General features: G+C 38.2%; 1 protein-coding gene and 1 long non-coding RNA gene across 2 annotated transcripts; one reads left to right on the top strand and one right to left on the bottom strand.

Moving 5' to 3' along the window:
* Nucleotides 1–1,081: 1,081 nt before the first annotated feature.
* On the bottom strand, nt 1,082–2,221 carry LOC147753864 (uncharacterized). The gene has a single exon (XM_086972321.1). The coding sequence runs from the start codon at nt 1,957–1,959 to the stop codon at nt 1,180–1,182; it is 780 nt and encodes a 259-aa protein (XP_086828447.1). The 5' UTR covers nt 1,960–2,221; the 3' UTR covers nt 1,082–1,179.
* A 3,902-nt stretch (nt 2,222–6,123) lies between these two features.
* Nucleotides 6,124–7,550, top strand: LOC147753863 (uncharacterized). Its single transcript, XR_015314775.1, has 2 exons — nt 6,124–6,462; nt 6,996–7,550. It is a non-coding gene; the product is annotated as an uncharacterized LOC147753863 (long non-coding RNA).
* The last annotated feature ends 3,191 nt before the right edge of the window (nt 7,551–10,741 follow it).

The following is a 10,741-nucleotide window of genomic DNA, read 5'->3' as shown; positions in this document are numbered from 1 at the left end:
GGAAAACTCACTCTCTTTTTTTTCTACTAAAGGAAAACTCTTTTTCTACTATACTAAAGGAAAACTCTTTTTCTACTATACCAAAGGAAAACTTTTTCTACTATACCAAAGGAAAACTTTTTCTACTATACCAAAGGAAAACTTTTTCTACTAAGGGAGATAATAAATTACCTCCCTTTAGTAAAATCGGCGAGATGCCTAAGCATCCAATTTCATCACGAAATAATGGAAAGCACTACTTCAAGCACGACGTCACAAAGGGGACTATAGTCTCCTTAAAAGTTTCAAGTGTTCACAACAAAACAGAGCAGGGTCGATCGCGCTCTGGGAAATACCTGTCTGGATCGCACTCTAAGGGTCATAGTCACAAAGCTACTAAGTGCAAATCCTTGTGCGCTTAACGTGGCTCTAGCCTACCGTAGGGTTAGTGCAAACGCAGGAACCATTTCGTGGCACTCGGGTGCATTTAAAGAATATCGCACGGTTTCGCAAAGTCTTGAGAACGCAGCAAAACAACTCAAAGGCAACATTCAATTTTTCTTATAAAGCAACAGTAGAGAACATTTTTTCATTGTTTCCATTTTTTTTTTTTTTTTTTTCGTTTCAGAGTTTCATTGGATAAAAGACACATGACGGGAGAAGTGAGGGTACTTTATGTTACAACATATGGGGTTTACAAACAACCTTCATTGTTTAATCACAAGAGTGTTCGGAGGCAAATGAATCTCTAAGACCACATAAGAGCAAAGGCAAACGAATCTCTTAAGACCACATAAGAGTAAGGCAAACGAATCTCTTAAGACCACATAAGAGTAAATGAAACTTATCCACAAGAGTGTTCGGAGGCAAATGAATCTCTTAAGACCACATAAGAGAGGGTTCAGAACCTTCATAAAACTTCCCTCAGAACCTTCATAAAACTTCCCTAGGAATCTTAGGAACACACGTTTAAGACACTTCGTGGCCTAGGTTTCATTACGAGCGTATTCACGACCCGAAACGTTGGAGTCATGACCCGAAACCCCCAAGCAGTGCCTAATTCTTTGATTTAAGAAACACTTCAGAAACAAAGAAAAAAGCATTTGTCTCATACCGCATTTGTTTCATATAGACTCATTCCATCACTCATTTGTGCTTATTCCGGTAGTAATTTGTTTCCCGTAGCCGTAAGCTATGTACTTAAGCTTTGCCTTTCGTTTTCAGCCAGGACGGACCTTTTGGGTCCTTCGCGCCGCTCTTTGCTACTGCTGGCGCCTTCGCTGATGTTTTGCTCTGTAGTACCGGCATTTTATTTGGAGTTCCCGCTACCGCCGCTGTTTTAACCGGCGCCTTACTTAAGGTCTTCGGGGCTAGTGCACTTTTTGCCGCTGGAGGACCCGCAGTGGGAGGAGCAAGACCCGATTTAGGTAACTGTCCAGTTGTCGGTGCAGGTGCGGGTGCAGACGCTTGTCTTGGTGCCTGTACCTGCGATATATTGATCGGCTGATACCCGCTTACAGGCATCTGCGATAGCTGAACACTTTGAGGAGCAAGCTGAACACTCTGTGACTCCACCTGCTCAGTCGGCTGTACGCCTATATCCGCCATCATCGGCTCCGGGAGCTGCTGCGGACCTGCCATTACTGACAATACGAACGGCTGCTGTACAGGAGGTAGGGCCAACGGCTGCTGTACAGGAGGTGGGGCCAACGGCTGCTGTACAGGAGGTGGGGCCATCATCGACAGGATAATAGGCTGTGGCGGAGGCGGGGGCGGAGGAGGTGGAGCCATCATAGACAAGATAAGAGACTGTGGCGGAGGCGGGGGCGGAGGGGGCGGAGCCATCATAGACAAAATAAGAGGCTGTGACGGAGGCGGAGGGGGCGAGGCCGGCATTGACAAAATTATTTGCTGCGGTTCCGGGTTCGGAAGTGGCTGGTTTTGCGGCATCATGACCGATAACACCATTTGCTCACCCATAGTTCAACAATAGCGCAGAACAATGGGCTGCAGATACTTTCCTTTGACTCCTTTTCTGGCGAAGGTTCTCTTTCGCAGAAGTGCGCACGGCAGTAACTGTACGACTAAGAAGTATCCAGAACTACTACTTCCCCCTGCTGGAAAGGGTATTAAATTAACCCGACTTCTGATTGACTGGCGCTTCGTCTTATTCAGCACGTTCCTCGCACGTTCGTTATCGCCAGCGTACTAATGCTTTATGGCTGGCAATATTCGCGCTATATTCTGCGTTGAGAATAGTCTGACAATATTTTTAAATTTTGATTTGATCAGTTTTAACGTGTATCCAGAGTAAATGCGACTCGTAAATTTTAGGTGGGGCAGGAAACGATGATCGATTCATGACGAATGCAAAAAAACCAAGTGCAAAAAATGACCCGATCGTAGTAATAAAAATTTTCCGCAGAGTTTAGAATAAAATTAATACGAATTTCCTAATTGATAATTACTAATCTGCTAACAATGAGTGCAACATTCCGATTATATCGTTAACGCAAAGTTCTGTAGATGGAGGTTTTTGTAAAGCTGTTTTTTTTATTTGGATATGTCACTTGTCTGACTGCATAACATTAAAAATGTTTTGCCTTTGGCGTCTGATTTGTTTACTTTGCATTGCAGCGAATAGAACTTTGGTGTAGCAATTTACAGTTGAAAATAGACGAGTGAAAGGTCAGATTCAATCGAGAACACCAGTCACGGACTGGCGTGTCAGGAAAGCTGCGAATATGACAAATTTTTAAAATAATACGGAACATAACGTTTTATAAGCAAAGAAAAACAGCCTCACGATTGTACGATAAGGATATCGATAAGGAAAACATTACGCGAATCTGAAGCGCTTTAACTAACGACAGATATGTCACCCATAGAGTCGCACGGCAGATCATTTTGCTTTGGAAAAGACGGCTGTATATAGCTAGGGTTTTGTATTTATTATACACGTTTTGAAGAGGATTTAAAAATAAATATGGTCAATGTCACAGATCACGGATGGATGTCAAATTTTTAGAATAAGTAGAAGTCGTTCCCTCTAATACGTCCTCACGTAAGCGTTGGTTTTCTAGGTGTATGTTCATAACTTAATGCCCTATTGGACTCTTAATGCATTGGCTATGGAGCAGTTACTTCACGAACAGTACTGGCTAGCGGTTGCGAATAGTATATGTTAATCCACCAACACGTTAATTTAGCCACATACATCAGACACCATGTTATTATCCCAGCCATTATTTATCCATTTATTATATCCGATCCATTTATTGTATAATGTTAATATATCCATATCCATATATATCCTTTACATAAAGCCCAGATACATCTATCTATATTAAGGATTAAATAATCATCTATCTATATTAAAGATTAAACAATCTATATATATATATATATATATATATATATATATATATCGTGTTAAGGGAAAAATTATTAATAATATTTTAACGGAAGATCCGAGCTTTAGATATTGATATTCGGATCTTTTTATGTATCTTCCCTTAAGAATATTATTAATAATTTTTCCCTTAACAAGATTTAATCTTTCATACAGATAGTAGATGTACCTGGGCAAAGGATATATGTAAAGGATATATATGAATATGGATATATTAGATATATATCTATTATATATATATATTAACATCTAATATATATTAACATTATACAATAAATGGATCGGATATAATAAATGGATAAATAATGGCTGGGATAATAACATGGTGTCTGATGTATGTGGCTAAATTAACGTGTTGGTGGATTAACATATACTATTCGCAACCGCTAGCCAGTACTGTTCGTGAAGTAACTGCTATAGCCGTAGTTCGCTATATATAGAATTATTATTATTATATATATATATATTTATATATATATATATAACATATATATATATACATATATAACATAAATCACTTAATTTTTAATAAAATATAAACTTAAAATAATATATGTATACATATGTATATGTAAACATCCATTTGGCTATATTATATACATAACACTCACTAATATATATAATATCACTAATATATATAATAATAATATATATATATATTATATATATATACATATATATACTTTTATTTTATTAACATTCTTGTATTTAATTAGGAGGCGGCGGAGGCGGAGGTGGCGGGGGTGGCCGTCCCATATCCGGATTGTGCAACGTTGTGACCTTGTTGTGTGACGTCAATACCGCTTCCACTATTTTCTCATCCATAATTCCCATAGAAACCGAACCGAAAGGTGCTGAATGAGTACTCCCCTTCCAGCGAGGACACTCTTTCGCAGAAGTGTGCACGGCTATATTTCCACGGTCGAATAATTTCAAGTACTTCCAGTTGTTTCAATGGGAATTGTCTCACTTGGGACTTCGTTTTATTCAGTCACTAGTTAGAACTCGCACGTTTGTTAACGCCAGCGAACTACTGATGGTATGGCTCACCTTATATACTGCGTTGAAAATTATCTGGCAGTTTTTTTTATTAGGTCCCAATTAGATCATTTTTAATGTTAATTTACATTAACTTCAATTAGGTAGGAAATAATAATTTATTCATAATGAATGCAGAAACAATGTACAAAAAATTACACAATCGTAGTAGTAAAAACTAGTCAAACTAGTAAAAAAGATCTAGAATATACGAATTCTAGACCTTTCTAACTGATAATTAATAATCTAGTACCAAAGAGCGCAACACTCCTATCATATAATTTAACGAAAATTCTTTACTACCTACATTTTATGCTGTTTTTCAATTGGAAATATGTCTTGATTGACTGAATAATATTATATAATTCGAATACGATTTTGCCTAGCGATTTCCGTTGAAAGACCGGGATTCGGTCGATAACAACAGTCGCGGACTGCTGTAGAAAAAAGAAAACGCTGTAGATATTTAACGTCTCACGATTTTACGGTGAGAACGCTAGAGAAACCATTACGCGCAGCTGATATATTTGACTGAAGTGCAGACGTCTGAGAACGCTAGAGAAACCATTACGCGAAACTATATATTTTACTATTTGACTGAAGTACAGACGTGCAGCCGTGATATAAATCACATATGTCATTTTTTTTGGATAGCCCTATGCGGGATCGGAACATTAAGACACACACACACAGAACTCAAAGAAAAAAAAAACTCAAAAAAAAAAAATCAAGACAACACCTGCAGAATCGCACGATCGGTGAAGCCAACCATCAAGGCAAAATGCCAACCATCAAGGCAAAATCGTGAAATTGCAAAATAAGGAGGAGGAAAGTAATGCGTGCAACAACAACAAACAATCCAACAAGAACATATAACTATTATTATAGGAATCTAACAAGAACATATATTATTACAACAAACTACATAATTTATGTAAATTATTTTATTACATTTTATATGTAAATTATTTTACATTTTTTTATTTAAGGGGGACCCGAGGGAGACGACGGAGGCGGCGGGGGCGGTGAGGGCGGCGGGGACGGAGGCAGTCCTGTTTCCAACAAGCGCTGGCTTCCTGACATGATTCCGACCGAACGACCGGACGCAAACACTCCCGAGTTCCCTGAATGGGGAAAAAGTTCCTGCAGACTTCTTCCTTGGCGAAGATCTTCTGCAGAAGTACACACGGCGGTAGCTGCACGGTCAAAAAACTCCAGTAATTTTACTTGCTTAAATGGGGACTTCCTAATTTGGGACTTCGTTTTATTCAGGCACTACTTAGGACCCGCACGTTCGTTATCGCCACCGACCTACTGATTTCTTGTTGACATCAATCGCTGTCATGATTCGTCTTATATATTTCATTGAAAAGAGCCTGACAATTTTTTCAATTTTTTGTTCCAATTTAATCAAGTGCGATTAGTAAGCTTCCACTAGGTAAAATTCACAATTAGTAATTATAATGACAATTAGTAAGTAATAATTAGTAAACTTCTTATAAAATATTGTTAAAAAAACTATCGTTGTGCACATAAAAATTCTAAAAAAATATTTTATTCGTAAAAAATTACTGTGTACGAAAAAACTGTTGCATATTACAATATTGTATAGTTGTTTTTATTAGGAATTCTTTCCTCATTAATTGAATATGACTAAACTGCATAGAACTTTTGAATATAATTGGAACGCTGGTATTCGGCCGACAACAAAAATTAAAAGAAAGGAAAAAGCTGTAAATCTGAAATAAAATGTAGCAGAAAGTATCGCTTCCCGATTAGTACAGACGTTCATTAAGTGGTCTTAAGGAGGACTGTAGCTTACGGAGGAGACAATTAATACATTTGTATTTAAACGGGACCCAAGGTTTGCGACGGAGGCAGCACGGGCAGGCGCAGTCCGCTTTCTAACAGCCGCTGGCCATGGCTACTCAACGAGAGCGCATAGCGACCGGCGGGAAACGCTCCCAAATCCCCCGAACAGTTCAAAAGGTTTTTTCACGCGGATTCCTTCCTTGGCAAGGATCCTATTCTTCGTAAGTATACACGGCGGTAGCCGCATGACGAAATCATTCCCAGTACTTATGCTTGCTTATTGCCTTTTGAAACTTCGTTTTATTCTGTCACTACTTAGGACCAGCTCGCTCGTTATCGCCTGCGAAGTACTACATGTAGCATGCTTCGCCTTATATACAGTGCTGAAAATTGTCTGATAATTTTTTGTCCCAATTAGATCGCTTTTAACGTTAATTTACATTAAATGCGATTAGTAAACTCTAATTAGGTCGCTTTTAACGTTAATTTACATTAAATGCGATTAGTAAACTCTAATTAGGTTAAGAGTGATAATTGAGTCATGATGAACGCGGAGACAAAGTTACACAACCATAGTATTAAAAACCTTTCGTACATTCTAGACCTTTCTAATTGATAATTTATAACCTAGTAATAGAAAGTGCAATACACCTATCATATAATTTACGGGAAGTTTTTTTATTTGGATATGTTGACTGAATAATATTATATAATTCTGTTTACTTTTCATTACATCGAATACGATTTTGCTTAGCGATTGCCGTTGAAAAATTGGGATTCAGTCAGCAGCACCAATCGCGGACCGCTGTGTCAAAATGCAAAAGAGGACAAAGCTGTAAATGTAGGAAGCATAAAAAGGTCCCGCAACGTGGCAAAAAAGTATCGTTTGATGATTTTACGATGAGAACCCTAAAGAAATCACTATGCGAAGATGAAATGCTTGACTGAACTGTAGTCCGTGTGAATCATCATTCATCCGTCATTGTTTTTTCGGATGGTCCAAGAACACCCAAGAAGGCCAAGAACACACTAACAAGACAGATCGAGACAAAACTATGAAATCGCAAAATCGGTAACCCTACGAACGCCAGATCGAGACAATCAAGATGATCAATTTCAAGTCCAGACGAAGCAACAAAAAGACGATCAATTTCAAGTCCAGACGAAACAATAAAATGACGATCAATTTCAAGTCTAGACGAAACAACAAAATTTCAAAGGAAGCTATCAAGGAGACAAGAATTGCGTGCGATAGGAACATGCAATAAACGTACAATAAATGCACCTATATTATGGAACTATATCAAAAGAGTATATGTAACCATATCAAAATAGAACACACGCAACTTCATATGGAAATATGATATATATATATTCATATATATATCATATTTCCATATATATTTTCATATAATATATATATTCATAGGGAAACCCAGAAAACCCTATATGGTAAGCACATACAACTATGATAAGAACAATACATATTATAACACCTATATGATAAGATTATATGATAAGATATACTCTATATGATAGATAAGAAGATTATGATAAGATTACTCTACAGGATATACAATACAGGATACGTACAACTAAACATACAACTACATAACATTAGTGTACGTTCTTATCACACAGAGTTATGTAGTTGCATATCCTTAAGTTGTAGTTCTGTAGTTGTATACTCTCTATGCTAACTCTCTATGATAAGGACATACGACAAATTTTTTTATTATATTTTTATATTTAAGGGGGACCCGAGGGGGACGAAGGAGGTGGCGGGGGTGCCGAGGGCGGCGGTGACGGAGGCAGTCCGGTTTCCAGTACCCGCTGGTTTCCCGACATGACCGTTACGACCACTCAACACAGAGCGATCGGACGCAAAATTCCCGTATTCCCTGAACAGTTCTAAAGGTTCCTGCATGCAGACTTCTTCCTTGGCGAAGATCCTCTTCCGCAGAAGTACACACAGCGGTAGCTACACGGCCAAAAATTCCAATACTTGTACTTGCTTACATGGGAATTACCTGATTTGGGACTTCGTTTTATTCAGTTGCTAGTTAGGACCCGCATATTCGTTATCACCACCGAGTTACTAATTTCTGGATGGCATGATTCACCTTACATAATCCGTTGAAAACAGTGTGACAATTTTTTCGACTTAATTTGATCAAATGCGGTGAGTAAATGACAATTTATTCATAGTGAATACGGAGACTACATAAATTTACACAATCGTAGTAATTAAAATTTCTTTGTAGCCTAGTAACAAAGAGTGCAACAATTATTTGATAGGATTATTGCACAATCCTATCATATAATTAGGATAATTAAAACTAATTAGAATAAAGGAAAACGACTGCATAATTTTTATTAAGCTGTTGATAAAAGATAAATATAATTACACTTATTTATACTTTAATAAAGGACTGAATACTTTTGAATATAATTAAAAGATGGGTTCGGTCGACAACACCAGTCGCGGACAGCCGGGTCAGGGAATGTAAAGAAACGAAAAAGCGGTAAATCTAAATCAAATGGAGCATAAAGTTTCGCCTCACGGACTGGTAGGACTTTTGTTTCCTTTTCTGGTATATGTTCATTATGAACACAAGTTTGTGTTCAATGTGAACATAGTTTATGTTTTCATTGTGAATATAGTTTATCTTCGACTATAGTTATGTTCATTACTTCATTACAAACATAAGACATACAACGTTCACGTTACTTCAATTCGAACAAGTAATGAACATAAACATTCATTGCAAACATTCACATAATAATATTATTATATTATTACATTTGTATTTAAAGGGGACCGAATGATACTGACATAGGCGGCGGGAACGGAGGCAGTCCGCTTTCCAACAACCACTGGTTTCCAGATACGCCCATGACCACTCAACGAGAACGCCTAGCGACCGGCCGTATACGCTCCCGGATTTCCCGAACAGTTCCTAAGATTTTTCCACGCAGACTCCTTCCTTGGCGAGGAAGTAACTGGAAGGCCAAAAATCTCCTGCACTTGTAATTGCTTAAGTACGAATTCCCTGCTTTGAGACTTCGTTTTATTCAGTCACTGGCTAGTACGCACACGCTCGTTATCACCACTGAACTACTAATATCTCTTTGGCATGACTCGCCTTACGTAAAGCGTTGAAAATAGTCTAAGAATTTTTTATTTCGATTAAATCACTTTTAATGTAAATGCGAGGAAACGATAACTGATCCATAATGAATCTGGAAAGGTACAAAAAATTATATAATCGTTCTAGATCTTTCTAAGTGATAGATACTAATCTAATAGCAGTGAACGCGCAGTGAATTTACGGAAAGCTGTATATGTGCAAATTTTTCCAAAGCTGTTTTTTTGTTTGGGTATGTTTCTTGTTTGACTGAATCGTATTAGAAATATGTTTTGCCTCTGGCATTTAATTCTGTTTACATTGCAGCGAATACGACTTTGCCTAGCGATTTACAATTGAAAATTTACGACTGAAAGGTCGAGAACATTAGTGACGGACTGGCGCGTCAGGAAAACTGTAAATCTGAGAAGAAGGGAAAAATAATGCAGGATGCGGTATTTATACGTAAAAAAGCATCCCCTCACGATTTTTACGATGGGAACAATAAAGATAGCACTACGCGAAGTTGAAGTGTTTGACTGAAATATAAACATGTCAGCCAATAAGTCACACTGCAGGTTTTGCTTGGAATGGATTATGAATCTATCATGTCTGTTTTAAAGAAGATTTGCTGGAGGTTTCAATGTTGCCAATCCAGCGTAGGTTTTTCTGGTGTATATCTATAAGCTAATACCTACGCACTCTTGTGGTACAAGACGGTCCTACGCGGTTAACAATAGTAAAACAGACGCGAAGCATATCTAACTTGAGACCTGTTTCAAAGTACGGTCGATGATCGATTCGCAACTATTTGCTGTATCCACGCATCATGGAGAAGATCAGAACCTGCCCCAGTAACGAGCCTAACCCTGTTGAGGCCCAGCACATTGAACATGCTTCACGAATAGTACATAGCGTTATTCAAACGACTTCCACGAACGGTTTGGGTTTTGCACAATATCATATGAGGTTATCTCAACCAAGAACATGGTCGTACGTCTGCCAACTACGAGCGCTACACTTAAGTGACTCTGATTAAGGCGGACGAGCCGACTCTTGAACCGCCTCGATTAAAGATTGATAGAGCCAAAAATATCGACCGGGCTACTTCGCCGGTCGATGCGGTCTTAAGAGATCGAGTCAAGGCTCGGTACCGAAGGAGAAAGGAAAATAGTTGCGGGTGGTTAGCAGGTTTTTTCCATACTGGCAAGAGTTACAAGACACCTACAAGGATATCTGGCAAGGAATGCGTAAAGTAAAATCGTGGAAATCAAAATCGTTTGAGCTATTTTTTGCGCAGTCCGTAAGAACAAGGTCTACTAGGCTTGGAGCTTCACCGTTTTATATATATATATATTCATGAAATTTACGT

The sequence above is a fragment of the Varroa jacobsoni genome, unplaced genomic scaffold, assembly GCF_002532875.2.
Source record: "Varroa jacobsoni isolate VJ856 unplaced genomic scaffold, vjacob_1.0 scaffold_154, whole genome shotgun sequence".
In the NCBI taxonomy this organism is placed as follows: Eukaryota; Metazoa; Arthropoda; class Arachnida; order Mesostigmata; family Varroidae; genus Varroa; species Varroa jacobsoni.
The sequence above is the reverse complement of the archived record's forward strand: the minus strand, read 5'-3'. Positions and strand labels throughout refer to the sequence as shown.